This window comes from Oryzias latipes, chromosome 9 (assembly GCF_053564925.1).
Source record: "Oryzias latipes strain Hd-rR chromosome 9, Olatipes_Hd-rR_3.1".
Classification (NCBI taxonomy): domain Eukaryota; kingdom Metazoa; phylum Chordata; class Actinopteri; order Beloniformes; family Adrianichthyidae; genus Oryzias; species Oryzias latipes.
In genome coordinates, this window is record NC_136245.1 from 17,968,588 (window position 1) to 17,985,893 (window position 17,306).

The following is a 17,306-nucleotide window of genomic DNA, read 5'->3' on the forward strand; positions in this document are numbered from 1 at the left end:
GGAGCGTGTGCAGCGTAGAGGGAGTGAGAGGTGCGGCGCAGGGAGTGAAGGAGAACAGTAATAAAAGGTTTCCCCCAGAAGCCCTTGAAGTCTGAACTCAGGACTAGCAGAAAAAGTAAATTATCAGCAAAGATGAATGTGTTCAATGTGCTTATTATAGTTCCAATCATGCACCATATGCAGAACTTTAAAAAAACAAAAAAACTTAAATTTTTAAAAAAAAGTGCAGTGATGCAGTGATGCGTCACACCTCTACGTATAAGCTTATGTTACAAATTCTAAACACAAATGTGATACCAATGGTTTGCCAAACTAGTAACAAATTATTTGTAATTTTCAATGAAACTATTGGCTTTTACGTAATTTTAGCTTCCAATAATATACACATGAATAGACAAAGATTGACAAGAAGCTCCTTATGGTCTACACTTCATAAAGATTGTTAAGTTTTCAACTAGGTTTGAATAAATATCATTAGTTGAACATATCTATCAGCCTCAAACTTGATCCAGTCCATAAACACATAGAAGATTTTAAATAGTAAAACAAGAGAATGTCAGTCATTCAGGTGTCCATTTGCACACAGCAGCTGTGCTGCATGATCAGACAACAAGCCAAAGTAACAAATAAGATCAAGGTTTTAAAGTTTGTCACCAGCTTTTTCTGAAGCTCAGATCTGCCTATATAGCCTTTTTGCTACCAAACTTTCCTTTCTCTGAGGTTGAAAGTAATAATGGCTGCACTTTTTGAAACAGTTTTAATTATCATGAAGCAGATAACACACAACAACTGTGTTGTGTGTGTCTGCAGTATTAAGAAGATATCTAGAGTGGAGACAGAAAAAGGACAAACCTGCACCTTGAATGCACAATAGCTTTCTTTATCAAGATGCTTGTTTTATAAACTGGTTACCCACACAAGTTACCATGCCCCAAAACATAGATATTAACCATTTGACTGACTTGATTCTATGACAACAAAGCTAAAGAACAGACAAAACAAAAGAAATCCTAACCACTCCAAATAACCTTTAACATGTCTTTACACTGTGGGAAAAAGAGGGAAGGCCTATTGAGAAAAAAAGAAAACAATAACCCATGTAAGCAAAAGATTCTACCCACTCATGTGGAAATTCACAGGTGAAGTCGGAATCCTTTTCATTGCAATTATTTGCTCTTCAGTAATTTGTAAATTAATTGTTGTGATAAAAAATGCCCTGAAATGTGGAATACTAAACTTTAGTTAGACTGGTTGGACTTTACTGAAGCACTTGTCTGTTTTTTTATCTTGTTACAGATTATGACATTGAGTTACTCTTATTGCTTCCTTATACTAAGATTTTCAACTTTTATTTAATTCTGTGCAGCACTTTTTGACAACTATGTTTCAAGTATTGTCCTCCTTTAGGCCAGACTACAGTGCAGATGATAAATAATCAATCTCTATGTAAAGAAAAATGAGAATATAAAGAAATTTGTGTTTGGTGGATTTTTTCTTCATTTTAACAATGCTTCCTGGGTAGTTTTTTTTAACCATTAGAAGGCCAGTTTATTTTCAACAGAGCCAGATTTGGAAGGGAACGTACATTTGTGGGAGGAGCAGCAGAGCTGAGTATTTGGCTTCCACCCTTGAATAACATTGCCACAGTGTCTCCACAGATCCCATGAGTGTTCAACGGGGTGGAGACCAAAACTGCTGGCAGGACATTCCATCCTCTACAGTCGCAGATTCTGGTGATAGTCTCCAATAAACCTCACTCTCTGGGAACATGCACTGTCATCTTGGATGATAGAGTTTGGTTAGTGGAGATACAAGACTGCCAATGGTTGAAGAATCTGGTCTAGATACCTCTTTGCATTGACGTTGGCTATGTGCAGTTCCTTCAGATTGTCCAGCCAAACAGCCATTGGCCATATCGTCCTGCAAATCTTAACTGCAAATCTGTGTAAGACAGCAGACAGTACCTAATATGTGCTGGCAGTGTGTGGAAAGCGTCTTTTTGGGGGCCTCATCTGTTTGAGATGCTGGTGTCTGGCATCACCCAATATATAACACACAACGGTCCAAGAAGCTCACAAAGGGGCTTGACACTGACAGAAAATATTTGACAAACTCATTCTTAGCTTTGCTAAACACAAATGCATTCCTTAAAAATGTAGTATTATTGAAAAGAGAAGTAAACCGTCTGTCTGTCTTTCAATCTATCTAAAAAAAAGTAGTACCGTGCGCATTGATTTTCCCTCAGTCATGTCTTCACGCGCAAGGACACATCAGACAGCTTCTATTTATAACTTTGCTTCTTTTTAGACTAGCTCATTTAATAATTACTTTATCGTTATTAAAACGTTTAATTTAAGCTATAATTTAACTTCTGGTAACATAACGTTTCCCACACAGTTCTCACTTTTTTTAATATTAATTTTAAGTATCGTATTTTTACACGTCACTAAGTTCGGAAGCTTCCAATTTTAACTTGGAAGTCCATGATGAAAGAGTGCGTCAAGTCCTCTAGCTTAATGTATAAAGTACAAACTTCCTTGGCATACAGAATTTCGGCAGCTGCGTCACTGTAAATTGGCGCGTTTACCATCTTTGACAGGCCCTTCTTTCGGAGGCAGGTTTCCTCCTCCGGGTCTTCGGCTGCCGCAGTGGAGTCCGCTGTCAGAACAGGCCGCTGACGTCATAAGCAGCAACAGGTGAGGGCAAGCTCCGCCAAAATAAAAATACATAAACAAAATCGAGAGCAAATAAAAAAAACTCAGAATTTATAGTTTGCGCTTTGTTTATTTAGTAAATATTATTTACACATTTTGAACAACACATGCTACAGAATTTTAGGTTTGCAGCTGCTAAATCATAAAAACAGCTTTTGAGGGGGGAAAAAACCTGGAGACTACTGAAAAACCAACCAGGTTTTAACCACTGAGAAAACATTCAAGTTTTTCTTTTTTTATTATTGTTATTTAAGTGTTATTGATGTAAGTTTTTATTCCAATAATTTTTATAAAAGGCCTCTTTAAACTAAGTAGTAGTGATTGTGCAGCATTTATTATTTTGTTCTTAGTGCTGCTAAAACTTGCTTTGGTTTGTGCTTCTCTGCAGCGGTGATAGCACCTAAACAGGAAAGGGCCCCACATACAGCGTCTCTGTACTTTATGATCTAATCCTTTTTGTCTTACCTGAATTTCACTTTAAATATTGTCTAACAATATCGCAGTACAACTTCATACAATTTGAAGAGAACATCGTGCTACAAAGCAGTGCAAGTTTGTTGTTTTCAAAGAAAAACATTTTATGCTTTGTACAAAACTGTCTGTTATATATGCAATAGATTGTGTAAGTTGCTACGCGAGCTTTGCAGAGGTCATCCAACCATATATTTACATATTTGATTCAGAATCTAAACTCATGATACCCATATTGTGTCAGTATTCTTTTGAAGCTGAAGCTTGTTGAAGAAATGTTAATGTTATGAATTTAAATTCCCTGCACTCATTCTATGGTTAATATTATCTGATGTTCTAGTCTATTAAGACCTCACTGATTTGTTGAATCAATTGATGTTGGCCATAAAATGCACATAAAGCCTAAACGCATGTGACACTAAAGCACACACACATCAAACTTCTCAAATGACATACCAACAGACTGCTTTAGATCCAAAACACAGATTGTGCACGGTTACAATACAGCCTGAAGAGCACCATGGCAGCTGAAGATGTGGCAAATTAACATGAGACCAAGGTTGCACTACTTTACATTCAATATCACATTATACCATACACTGTACATTAAGGCATGGGGTGTTGTCAATGCAAACACATAAACAGAAGGATCGCTGAGAAATGTATATGTTTGTGAACTTTACAGCTGAAGCCAACGTAACAACATAGATCAATTTATTGTCACAGTTTTACAATTAACTATGACCTGGATATTACTCACATAGAACATTCAGATTTACTACAAAACAAAACACAATGTTTTGTAGGATAAATCTTCCAAAGACTGAATTTATGTGACTAACTTTCTGACGGATTTGAATGTTTAAACATTAAAAATGTGTGTGGAAATACAATTAAACTAAACCTTGCTTCCAAGAGAAATAATCTACTGGTATTAAAATGTAAGTTATAGTTTTATTTTATACCTTACTGGTTATGTGATGATGCAATAGTTTTAGAATTTCTAAAAATGTTTTACTGGGTCAGAACTTCATATAGGTGTGAAAATCCACAGTACTTCTGAACTGATTTTTTCCAATTTTACACGAAGGTTGGACTCTGTTCAGTAAAGAGGATGGAAAAGAACAACCCATCCCTTATAGAAAAAAAGAAGTTTCCCATAATAAATGGGGTATAGAGGCAAGCACTGCAGTCAGGGTTCACAGTTATGCTAACAACAGCATATTTTATGGATGACGCACACATCTCTATAATATCATCATTATGTCTGCATATTTCTACTTTGGACTGTTAAGCTTTTCGCTAATTATCGCCTGTGAAAGGGAATTGCCTCGGTTTATGCATGAGAAACGTGGCCGGAGGTCAGCGCATGTGGAGTTTTCAGTCACTTTCTGTCATTTGCAGGTGTGCAGCAAAAAATCACAGGTCAAATAAGTATACAGTCAGCATTAATCAATACGAAAAAAATGAATCTGCTCACTGCCTGCAGTGCACAGTATTCTGTAACAGCACATTAGAATGATGCATTTCATCAGCTGATATTTAATACAATTTACAATACTGCATGTTCCCACTGCAAACGATGGCTGCTAATACAACATATTCTGAAAACTATTTCACAATCAAGTAAAATCATCAGCCAACATATACTTTGATGTATATAAAATATTAAAAAAAAATGCTTTGATATGAGTTGGTGTTCTTCATATGTCTCTGTTCCCCTTTTTTCACCCATCAGACAAGTTGCACAAAAGCAGCTTCATGAACTTTTTTGAATGACCCATGTGTACATTTGAAGTCAAACAAATGTTTCAAGTGTGTAGAATATTAAAAGAAACCTCAAATAAATGGGAAGAAGCTTCCACTTGTGTGAAAAACAAGCAGGGTAGTCTATTAGCTAGGGTAAATTTTGAAAACTAAAGGCCATGTCATACTACCTACATTTTGCTCATTTTCAATGTAGGTAATCTATCATAGGGGTGTGACGATAACCGCATCACGGCACTTGTTTTTTTGTTTTGTTTTTAAAGTTCTGCATATGGTGCATGATTGGAACTATAATAAACACATTAAACACATTCATCTTTGCTGATAATTTACTTTTTTCTGCTAGTCCTGTGTTCAGACTTCAAGAGTTTCTGGGGGAAAGCTTTTATTAATGTTCTCCCTCTTGCCGGCACGCGGCTCTCACTCCCTCTACGTTGCACGCGGCGCGCTCCCTCTACTCACACACACACGCAAGCGGTTTCAGAAACACATCCTCATTCTACAACAGAAGTTTCCGTCTCGTGAGGAAATACGACAAATTTACTGCGTTTTAATTATTTCTTTCCATTGTATTCATTTCCATTACATGCTGCGTGCGTTCTTGAGTGCGTGACGCGGCTGCCTGCCAGAGGATTTTGTGTTGGGGGGGTTATTACTGTTCTCCTTCACTCTGTAACACCAAACATGAACGTGCACTGTTAGATTTCGATGAATATCACTACATGTTTTGTTTGGGAACTATTTTGTGCAGCGCAACGTTACATGTCTGTATAAATAAAGGCGGAGCCTCCTGCCCCGCGTTCTTCATGGGTGTCAGGCTTCATGGCTACTGGAAAGGTGACAAACTGTCTGCAGTTTGTTTATTACTGGGCAATATATAATATTCTGAGAACCAGAGAGCACAAGTGAAGCATCGCGTGCAGCTAGAGCGGTCCGCTGCAGAAGAATCAACACGCATCCCCAACACACTTGTGCACACTCCTTCCTCCTACACACGCATAGGTAGTAGTTAGTTGTTACTGTTATTTGTTAAGAAAGAATACTGCGTTGTAGTTGTATTCATTTGCAACGCGGCCGCTGGGGGATTTTTCTGTTTGGGGGGGGCTGTGGTTAACCACGACACACGCCCCCTGCTGGTTCATCACCACGGTGATCAAAAATCCTACACCGTCACAGCTCTAGTCTATCGTGATAGATGCGTAATATACGTAATTCATAAGTGTCTTGCGCTTGTCATTTGTTGATGTGCACAGATCGGCTGATGGGTCTTTACGCGAGTTCAGTTTTTAGGTGTTCACAATTTTTGGACAGTTGAGAATTAACACGGTTTAAACATATTTTACATAGTTTATACATGATTATTATGTAAATCTTACGCAATTGTTTATGATTTTTGCATGGTTTATTCGTGCTTTCTCCATTAATTGAATGTGGTTAATTTGTGATGCATCTGTGACAATTTCACGTGAAGACCACAACTTTTCTCACTTTCCTCACATATATTTCACATATGAACAATTGTCATCCGTGCAAAATGTATGTAGTGGCTGTGTGACATGGCCTTAAGCAATCTCTGTGAGACAGATCAGGGAAACACATGAATAAAAATATTACTATAACTTCTTTAACTCAAAAAAAAAAAAAAAAGAATCGAATTTTGTGAAACCCGGATGTTATTTTTTACCATTTGAAACATAACAAAAACATTGTAAAATATGTACGATAGAAATTGTTTTGCGTGCATCCTACAGAAAACATTTTTTTCCTTTGATTTAGGATCTCTTGAAAAGAGCAAACTTAACACATTCATGTAAACTAAAGCCCTTTTATGACAAGAGGTCTTAAATCACAAGATCACATTGTACAAATGCTGTGCATCCAGACATATACCACTGTTAGTTTTGAAAGTTGTACACAATTGAAAAAACACATGTCAAAATAGAGTTGACAGAGAAAAAAAATTGCTATTGTTTCAATTATGATGAGTGACTAGAATAAGCTTCCGTTACAGTTTCTGAGCATGTTGTTACATCCTGTTTGAGAGGTCATATCGCCTGGAAGATTGTGCAAACACTTAAGGGCAAAGTGTTATATCTCTGAGACTTAGGTTCTGTGTGGAACTGCTGGTTGTTGCAGCTGATAAGCAGCACTTGGTTCTCAGTTGAGGTCAACTGACAATGAGGTGAAACTTCTGTCTTTCCATGATGCTCTGTCACGTTTGAAAACTTAATCTAAATATTTCTAAAGCTAAAACTCTACATTTACAAAAAAACACTACTTTTATCAGGACCTCACAACATTGGGAGCAGTGTTTTCAGCAGAAGCAGAGTGCCTGATCATTCAGGTGTACTGAGCAAGCAGAGGTTATCTTTTATGTTATTTTTAATGACTTGTACACAATAGCTTCCAGACTGCATCCACCCTTACCACTTGATCAGATGAAAGCTGATGAGCCTGAAGGGGAGTTTGAGTTTGGGGAAGAAGGAAGGTTCCAGAAGAGCCACCTGCGTTTACATTGCCTTCTCTGGTACATATAGTCCTCCTTGTCACGCTCTTTGCGAGCCCTTTGGTAGTGGTCATCTTCTTTCAAGTACCAAACGGGTGGCCAGCGATGTTTCTCAAAGTACTCCTGGTTGTCTGTGGGGGAAAAAATATATATTTTCGAAGTTTTGAAAATGCAGATTTCCAATAAAACCAAAATATCAAAGACATAAATCAGTAATTTTTTAGCCATCTTTTAGTGAGAAATTTGAATGTGGGCTGCACTTGGCCCACAGGAATAACTTTGGACATGCCTGGTCAACAAAAACTGTAGGTTAGCAGCAAGTTCAGCCTTAATGACAGGAAACGGTGTGTGACAGATCACAAATGCATTACCCGGAGACTTGGCTTTCATATCTCGGGGAAACTTGCGGCAGACACTGTTGTAGTTGGTGCAAATATGATGCAGACACCATCCTGCTAGCTGATGCGCACCATGGAACTGTCAAAACACAAACATGAAAGTGTCTTCTTTTTTTACATTGAAAACAACTGTACTCAGAAAACTGTTTTTACATCTTTATCAAATAAAGTGTTCAACATGTCTAATGTTTTAAAGATTGTACTAATAAATGAGGAGAATCCTTCTACCTGGGCCACATCCAGGTACACTAACACATCTCCATCAATGTCAGTCCCCATCATTGCTGCCTCTGTCAATACTGTTACAGTGTAGAGCTCTGAAAGACACAAAATATCACTAAGTTAAGCCCTAAGTTTTAGGTAGAACATATCCTGAGCTGGCTTGATCATAACTCATCCACATGCAGTACCTGTGAGTGCAACCAGGTGGGGGAGGCAAAGACGATTGGCTAGAACAATAAGTTCCATTGCATCTAGATCAGACCGTGAACAAAACCTCCCTGTGTAGAGATATTCCAGCACAGCTCTCATACAGCTGCGAGTCGTGTTGGGAAACAGCACCTTAGAGATCGAGGCACAACACATAGAAATGACTAAAGAACTCAGAGTTTTTCTTTATACATTTAAGAAGTAGACACACTTTCTGGGAAATGTGCCTTTCACTGAAAATATACATCTATGTAGAAATGTAGAGGCTCTGACAAAGAAAGGTATTCTCTCCACAGAAGGTTTTATTTATAAACAACCTAAAATCAGAGCTGAAAGTAAGCCTGTATGGCCCAGTACTGTGTACTGTGTACTGGCATAAGATTCTGTGATGATACACACTACCGGTGTAGGTACTGCAATAACCTTTCGGGGTCTTTTTGACTGAGGATAACATCACAATACAGTAGCCCTACTTGGACAAACTACGTAGCGTCGAGATCTGCACAGGCTCTACATATTTTTAGTTCACGTTTCCTTTTTGTAGCCTAAAGTTCTTCCCTCATAAGTTGTGTCTGACATTGTTCTTTGTAGTGTCTATAGAGAGATTTTGCCACAACCCGCTTTGTAAAAAGATCTGTGGCTGTTAGAATGAACCTGCTGCTCCACACGAACGAACAGTGTCTCAGAACAGAGCAGCTGGAGTGGCTTCGTGTTCACAGGCAGGGAAGGTGCTTTGTTATAGTGTGCGGTTCGGAGAAGGGTTCGGACCGCAGTCCGTTTGGCTGCAAATGCATTTAATAATAATCATAACAATAATAAAAGCATGTTTAGAAAATAATGTTGCTCTATGTCGGAGCTCTGTTTGTTTATAAAAGACTTCATAATATATCTTCTTCTATGGTAGTATCGTAATTTGTCTAGATCAATCACTAGATCTGATACGTTTTCGGACCAACGGACAGCCAATCACATAATGTGACGTCAGCACAACTCGAAGGACGGTTGTTGCGGCTGAATGGTTATGGTACCTACACCGGCAGAAAGGAGATCAGCTGTGTGGCCGGTCTTTTCTGCTTTAACACACATTCCAAACCAGCTGCAAGCAGATTCCACTGAAGTCAATAAAAAAAAGCTAGGATCTTTCTTGATAATGTCTCAACCATGCAATAACTTGAAAATGGTTTTGTCCGAAATCCCACCCAAACCCCTAACTACTAAAAAACTATATAGTGCGGCACTATGTAGTGCCCTGAATTTTAAAAGCAATTCAGACATCTTACTCGCTACTCTTATTTTTTTTTAACGGCGGATATGACATCATCGATTTCACGAATTTAAAATCTAATTAATATAAGCATTTTGCGACGATTACTTATGAGTCAACTGTCTTCTGAAGATAAAAACAAAATACTTTTTAAAAAAAACACGTAAATACATTTTTTGGCAAAAATTGTTCCGACAAAATGCATTGTGGTCTATATTCGCCGATCTAGTGAGCATCGATGCACACTGGTTTTTCGCAGAGTCTTCTGGGAAATCTTTAGGGCACTCGATTTTGGGATTGTAGATTCGGACAGCACTACGAAATGGCGAAATGGCGAACGCAAATAGTGCACTATACAGGGGTTAGGGTGGGAATTCGAACATAGTAAAAAATGTCTCTCCTGCCATGACCAGCCGCTGAGATCAGTCCGAAAAAGATGTTTGGCCTCGAAGGCCGTGTGATAAAAGTACCACCTCCTGTTCAATAGTTAAAAAGTAATTTTAATTGAGTGATGCAGAAAAACATCGTTCCCTTTCTCTGTGGTGGTTCGTTAGCCTTAGAAGGTAATTTGACTTTTGATCATTAACAATGAAAGTGTCTGAATCCCAGATTATCACTAGCGACATTGTAGTGTGTGTGTATTATTACAGTGAAACAAAATAAACTCTGTATGCTTCATCCTCTGGAAATCTAAATATTTCTTTGGACTTTATTTTGCTGTTTGACTTACCTCTTTGGTGCAGCTCTCCACAAAAGGCCCGCCAAACATAGCTGCCATCCAGTCACAACTAGAGATGAGTAGAGGCTTGTGGGCCATGATTGTCCCATCATCAAGCTTAAATACTACATCTGCAACATCCAGTTAAGGTAAGATCTCAAGCACATTCAAATTGTCTGTATCCAAAGCAAGACGAAAAAATAATCAGTAATTTTCACTCACCAGAAAATGTGCCTTTGGCCAAGCATTCTTTAACTCTGTTAGTTCGGCGCACATGGAAGGCTTTGGTGATTTCTTGATTCATGAAGGCTTCGTTGTTAAGTATGTTTGCCACCATCATCCGCAGATCAAAAACCTCCAGCAGCTCAGCAATGTGTGCAATTTGCATCAGCTCTTTTTCATTCTCATCCAGCTGACCAGAATACAGGTAGCGAAGTACTGCTCGAAATGGTCCCGGCTGCATGGACTGGTCCATGTGTACCACTGTCATGAGCCTGGGGCTGTATGTCACAGGATCATCCACCAGTTCCTCCTGAATGCTGACAAAGGCTCGACTCCAGGAGGAAAGTAGCCTTCCTCGTCTGCCTCCCTCTGAGTCTTTCAAGGTCCCATCACTGGTGCAGGCCCTAAGGTTGGCCCTGTCTCCATCATCGTTGATCTCGCAAACATCAAAGCTAGCAGCACGCATAAGCAGTTCTCTCCCAGAGGGAGGACCGCGGGGAGGCTTTTCAGTCTCCTCATTCTGTGTTTCCAATATAAAGAGGTCATAGAACTTTGAAGAAGATGTTGCCAAATATATCTTGTGTGCAAAGATTTTCTGTCGCTCTTGCAGCACCAGGATGACATCAGCACAGTGTGGGTCCTCCAGAAGACCTACTGGATGCTCCTCTGTAGTGGATGGGGGAGGAGGCACAGTGATTATAGGAGGGGGAGGTTTTGGAGGCAGGAAGGGCGCTTGAAGGAGAGGCCGCTGAACATTTCTGAGGTGAGATTTCCAAAACTGCAAATGTCGTCGTGAGATGAGGGCAGCTCGGATAGCATTATCAAAGACGTCCTTGACTCCAAACTGAGCTACAACACTAGTTTCATAATACGGGACCCCCAACTCTTTGGCCACCTCTCGGCCTCTCTCAGGAGGAAGGATCTCATTCGATTTTATGGGTCTGAAAAAAGTGTAAATGACTGAAGTCAATTTTTTTCTTTTTTAAATGGAAAATAAAAACGTAATTCGCTTAAAAAATAAAAAGACCACACTGATGTAAAACAAACAATTCTGAGTACCTTGCCAGAGGTCTCCTTGCCCTGTTCACTGCCTCCAAGTCTGCATAGCGCAGATCCAGCTGACAGCCGACCAAGATGACAGGTGCACGTGGGCAAAAGTGTTTGATCTCTGGGTACCACATGGTCTTCACGTGGTACAAGGAGTTGGGATTGGCGATTGAGAAGCATAGTACCACAACGTCAGACCTGTAGGAATCCAGAAGCTTAAAGTTTAACCCAGTCTGAAAAAAAGCACAGACTCATCCAGATCAATTACCTGCCGTATGCAAAACGCCGGTCCTTATGATGGTCCCCAAAAGTATCCCAGAGCCGGAGAGAAACACTAACATCGTCCACTACGTCTCTGGAGCGCTCTAATACCTAAATATAGAGAAAATGTTTAACTGATAATCAGCCACCAGTTTCTGTTCAGTAAACAACTGAACAAGTGCATGCAAGTAATCTTCTTAAAGGTTAAGGCTCTTGTTCTTACCTCTTGACATACTCTGTACTGGTCAATTGCCCAGACTGTGGGCACATGCGTAGCAAGTAGCTGGTACTGAGTCAGAGTTGCATTGCACGCCCTGGCACAGATAAGACGGGTCTTCCCGACTGCATTGTCTCCTACCACCACACATTTGATAGTTTCAACGTTTGGCCTCTCATAGTCCATATCAGAATCTGTCAACTGGGACCTGCAGAGATGATTAAGTTGCACAGAATGTTGCCATCAGATAGAAGTCTCAAAAATATTTAGGCCAACACACACACACAAGTTCTCATTTACTCTACGTCTTCTGCTACTGGAGCTTCAATGGACAGTCTTGTGACCTTTATGTGTTAATTCACAAGTTCATCATCCTGTTTCTTTAAAGTGACCCACAACCCAAAATAAATAAATGTGGATAAATAATTTAAAGAAACACTGAAGCACACCTTAAAAAATCTTCAAAAAAAGATCATTATATAAATAATAGGACAGTCAAGAAAATAACACTAAAAAGAAGGCGTCTACACGACTGTCTACTGTTGGTGACTGAATGCGGACACAATCCCAGCTATTTATGTCTGATAGCTTTTTCAGGCATGGATAAGCCTAAAATTCGCTTCGCCATGACTTTATTATAGTTAACATTATTGAGCTCAACATGCTGGCTGACCAATTTACTTCAGTGATATGAAGGGTGGGAATTAGTAATAAGACTAAATCTTGACTCCAGTAAAAAAAAAAAAAAAAAATCATGAGAAACATAAAAGCATCCAAACTCGTTTCCAAGGAAACCAATCAGCAATCTGTGTCAATGACACCACCTGAAATATGAAAGAAATTGTACATTTTAACAGTTGAACTCTGACTTATTGTGCACTAAAGCAGACTTTTAGTTAAGTTTTCTCGTGGTTGCTCACATGACACAAAGGTAGGTTTTTTTTTCATTCTTATTGTATTTTTTTGTGTACCTGAAAATCCCAACCCTTTGACAGCACAGTCCTATTAAAACAAAAACTATTTGTTCTCAAACAGATTAGAAAATACAAAAAAAAAAAAAAAAAACATCCTAAATCATTACTTTTGGTGACTCATTAATTAGAATAGACTAACTGCATACAGTGATGCTATGACTGACCTGTTATGGGTTAACAGCTGGTGTTTTTGAATGATGTCTTACGCTGCCATTCATAAAAATCTGCTGTTTTACTGACCACGCACGCGATCTACTGTCTTGTCTTCCATTTCTTGAGGCTTTAGCTGTTGTTGTGACCTTAATTGGACCTGCAGGACATTATTAACACCGCCTTAGTGTTGCTCATCTCTCGTGCCCTTTCTGACAAAGACTACTACTATACACTGCGCAACTCACGACTATATGACTTCTTAATCCGCACCCTCAGTTATCTTACAGTCCAAAAAATGGTTGCATCATCTGGCATCGGTCATGATGAGAAAGACAATAAAAGTGCATTTCCTACCGAAACAGCGATTAGCCCGTCCACCAACGAGACACTAGTCATGAGGCTTTGCTGCATTACACGTTATGTAACGCCCCGTCAGTGACTCCTGAGCCTGTGTATCCGGCTCCGAGCTACTCCATCGCCATACAAACCGCCAGGGATTAGAAAACGGATCGATAGTCATGAACGCCGCCAGCCATCCTTACCGCAACATAAGGAAGTGCTGCACCGGGCTGCTCAATAAAAGAGGTATAACGCAGCGCTCCATGGGAAGAGCTTTGCACCCGGTGGTCGTCCGTGTTTAGCTTCATCTTCGAGGCGAAATTGAATCAGGATTGCTGGAAATAGACGGCCGGGAGCAGATGCTGCGGGGAAAGTCCTTTAGATCAGAGCGATGGGCGAGACGGAAGAAGAGGGTGCTTTTTACGTGTGCGGCGGCTGTGCTGCAAAGAGAGCACGGCTCGTCATGGAGCCATCTCCTCTAACTGTAAGGCCTCAGCTAATAATAGGCGATGCAGGCGCACAGCCACAGAGAGAAGAAGGGAGGGTGGGAGGAAAACATTCATTACAAAACACTGATCCACTTTTAAAGCCCTCAAATCTCATTCCACAGCCCCGAAGGAGCCCAGATAGCCACCAAAGCAGCCCGAGCATGCTCTCATCACTGTGCTTTTTCCAGCTGGCACCATGAAAACTCACCATGACTCTTCTAACAACGTCTATACTGATTGTTAACTATGCTCTGACCAAATGAATAAAAAATCAGTTGTGCAGGAAATATAAAACTAGGGATGTAACGATTCATTTTAATGATTGTATTCATTTCATAATTTGTTGTTGACCATGTGATTGAAGAAGTCCATATTGGTTTGCTTGAACGATTCCATTCGATCCGATTCCCTGACCTAAAATCAATCCAGGACATCTTTAGCCAAAATTTCAATCAGTATTCCACATTCCTTGTATTTCTTGCAAGGCATTCAAGTGTAAATTAAATATGTGTACAAACAAACAAGTAAACAGAAAATTGTCATAAGAACAGGCAGACAGCTGGATCCATGGAGCAGGTTTATTATCTCAACTAAAAGTCCACAAAGTTAAGTCAGGGTCAGGCAGTCAGGGGTCAATCACGAGCATGACAGCATAAGAGAAGTAACAGGATCCAGGCGAGAGTCAGGGCAGGTGGCAGGCAAACAGGGTCAGGAACCAGATGATCAGGTCTAGCTATAACTCTTTGTAAGGAAGTCAGTGTGGCACAAACAGTCCTTCACACTAAGCTTCTCTCAGTGCAGAGCTTAAGTTTGCTATGGTTGAGTAATGAATGAGAGTCAGGTGTGCGGCATCCAGGAGGTGTGCGCTGGGGGTTGCTGGGGGAAGTATTAAGGCTAGAACTCTATTAACATTTATTAACAATTATATCACACTGTATGGCTCTATGTCTTTGCAAAATTCAAAGTGTTTCCACACATTGGACTGTAATAATAGCTTGATCATTTTTTGTTGCCATCACTTTTGTGTTTTGGCCCATGACCGTCAGAAATGGAAAGATTTCGTTGCTGACCTAAGTGTCTCAAGGCGTAAAAGGCAGTAAGAAGAAGAAGAACTTTTGTGTTGTCTGCTACTTGGTCGTTTTTACGTTCTAGTTAAATAAACCCACTGTACCTCAATCCAAATTACAGATTACAATCTGTATTTTCCAATATCAAGTGTAATCAAAATATTTCCATTTGAAACTATTTTTTAATGGTATAGGTTGATTCGATTAACAACTTGCCTCAGACAGATCAATTTGGTTGGGTTGTTGGAGTATAAATCAATTAATTGATTAACCCCTATACAAAATAAATACATATGTTACCCTTAAAAAGCGTGGACTTGTCTACCTAATTTCAACGCATAATTTATGACTATTCAAAAGTTGTGTTTTTGTTTTATGATGATGGCAGAAGATATAAAAAATCATCACATCTCATAAGAAGCTCCTTTAGTCACCGGATTTGTTGTTGCAGGAACCGTGACGACTGAACAAAACTGACTGACATTGTAAAGAGAAACGTTTTTTCAACTTGAAAGTGCTACAAAAATAGTAACTATTAGGAGATCATTAATTAATAAAATCCTTTTTAATATATATTAGTCTCTTTAATTTTTACCAAATGAAAACAGAACACACAAGAAAATACTAAATAATGATGAAAAAAATTCTTGAAGAACTCTTTTGAGAAAAGGAATTTACAGGTTATCACTGTCAAACTAAAAGTAAAAAAAAAACATTAAAATACAGTTCAGCATGCAATAGAAAATCACATACAGTATATTGTCAGGAACTGGTGGTATAGGACTGAATATGCAGGAAACCAAGCTGGATGGCAGAAACTTAAACATTTAATAACTAAACCTAAACACCCATGCAGAAACCTAAGAGTGACAAACTAGATGACCTGACAATGAAGAACTGAAAACCAGACACTTAAAAACACAGAGGGGGTATTTAGCTGAACGAAGACAGCTGTGGTTGATCACCACTAGTACTGCCAAGGTAAGCAGAACATGAGAAAAATCTAAAACATCACATACTTTAGATTAAAATTAAAAAAAAGTAGAAATAGGTTACTTACAGGTTACAAGTACTGACAGCCATTGGAAGACAATGATGAACAGCCAAGACTGTCAAGAAGAATTAGTTGCCCGCTCACTTTCCTGCATCAGTTCTGTGCACCAACTTACTCCAAGCAGGTCACAAAAGACTTTCCTCAGAACATTCTGGTGTATACACCTCTTATAGTTGCTCCAGTACCTGGGTAATCTGGGTACCATTGACCTTTGTACTGTAAGTTTTATTACTCTGCACTGCCAAAGCTGCTCTGAGCATGCAAGGAATGAAAAAGCTTAGTTTGTTAAGCTGATTTCCACAAGGATTGGTTTGTTAATGTTGAATTCTTAATAATATTTTAATGCATACTAAAAGTATTTTTTTAAATTTGATTTACTGACCTTTGTTACTCCAACAAGTACTGTAACCTCAAGGAAGCACAATCCAGTACTTTAGTACTTTTTCCCAAGTTCCCGAGGGTTGTGTCTGGACGGGTGTGATCATAAAGCCAAAAGCTCATTTATTCATGCAAATCCTGGAGACAAATGCAGGTGTAGCCTTGGGGCTGCAAGTAATGCGAATAATGAGCTGAAGTCTGATTAAAATGGTTTGGATACTCTGAAAGGAGGGACACAGTGATCATTTTGGTAAAAAAATGCAAGGTTTGGAGCTACCAGGAAAAAGGCCACAAAGGAGACCAAATAGGATGTTTCTGGTTGTAGTGAAGGAGGGTGGTTGGTGTGAGTGAGGGAGATGTGGAGAAGAGGGTTAGATGGAGGCAGATGATTCGTTGTAGCAATTCCTAAAGCAAGCAGACAAAGAAGTAGAACCATTTTATCAAGTCCATTCATTTTGGTGGTTCTGACAAAGAGAATAGCAGTGCTATGCTGTTATTTTACAGTAGGAGTGTTAAATAAATAAATAAATAAATAAATAAATAAACTGCAGTAAAAATATTTTCCACTAGATAGAGCTACTGAACTGCATTTCCCTTTCTGCATATCTAAGTTCGGAGAATTGATCATTGATTGGCATTTATACAGAAGGAAGGGAAAAACAAACTATACACAAAAAAGGGAACATCAGGTAAGAGGTTGCTGTTATACTTGTAAGGTTAACACAAAAACCTATTTTACAGGATTTAGTGTATTGATTTGACAGGGTAATATGAATATGAAACAATCTCCAAAAACTCTCAATAACAAGTCTTTTTATTTTTGATTTGAATCATTAATA

At 39.1% G+C, this 17,306-nt stretch overlaps 2 protein-coding genes across 7 annotated transcripts in view; both read right to left on the reverse strand.

The window, feature by feature from the left end:
* Positions 1–2,722, reverse strand: part of pebp4 (phosphatidylethanolamine binding protein 4) — a 69,189-nt gene extending 66,467 nt beyond the window's left edge. For both annotated transcript variants that reach the window (XM_023958552.2, XM_078952831.1), the window contains exon 1: positions 2,588–2,722. In XM_023958552.2, coding sequence (XP_023814320.1) covers positions 2,588–2,590 — 3 coding nt within the window. In that variant the 5' untranslated portion in view covers positions 2,591–2,722. The remainder of the gene's footprint in view (positions 1–2,587) is intronic.
* Positions 2,723–3,882: 1,160 nt separating this feature from the next.
* Positions 3,883–16,223, reverse strand: rhobtb2a (Rho related BTB domain containing 2a). 5 transcript variants are annotated; one of them, XM_020706037.3, is made up of 11 exons: positions 13,684–13,822; positions 13,153–13,298; positions 12,021–12,222; positions 11,805–11,908; positions 11,549–11,734; positions 10,490–11,430; positions 10,280–10,398; positions 8,267–8,417; positions 8,085–8,173; positions 7,830–7,935; positions 3,883–7,589 (listed from the first exon to the last, which is right to left on the reverse strand). In XM_020706037.3, exons 3-11 carry the CDS (start codon positions 12,198–12,200, stop codon positions 7,387–7,389), a joined length of 2,079 nt encoding a protein of 692 aa, XP_020561696.1. In that variant the 5' UTR covers positions 12,201–12,222; positions 13,153–13,298; positions 13,684–13,822; the 3' UTR covers positions 3,883–7,386. The 5 variants fall into 5 exon arrangements, with proteins under 5 accessions (XP_020561696.1, XP_078808952.1, XP_011477616.1 ...); XM_078952826.1 differs by lacking the exons at positions 13,153–13,298; positions 13,684–13,822 and adding an exon at positions 16,096–16,223; XM_011479314.4 differs by lacking the exon at positions 13,153–13,298 and having other exon boundaries at positions 13,684–13,966.
* Positions 16,224–17,306: the final 1,083 nt, after the last annotated feature.

Bases quoted from the DNA above. Each gene is read 5' to 3' on its own strand.
- rhobtb2a (XM_011479314.4), bottom strand. From the start codon at position 13,745: ATGGAGCGCTGCGTTATACCTCTTTTATTGAGCAGCCCGGTGCAGCAC. The intron at 11,735-11,804 runs GTAATTGATCTG...GGATTCCTACAG, and splicing joins CGGCGTTTTGCATACGGCAG to GTCTGACGTTGTGGTACTAT. The intron at 8,174-8,266 runs GTACTGCATGTG...TGTGTCTTTCAG, and splicing joins CCACCTGGTTGCACTCACAG to AGCTCTACACTGTAACAGTA.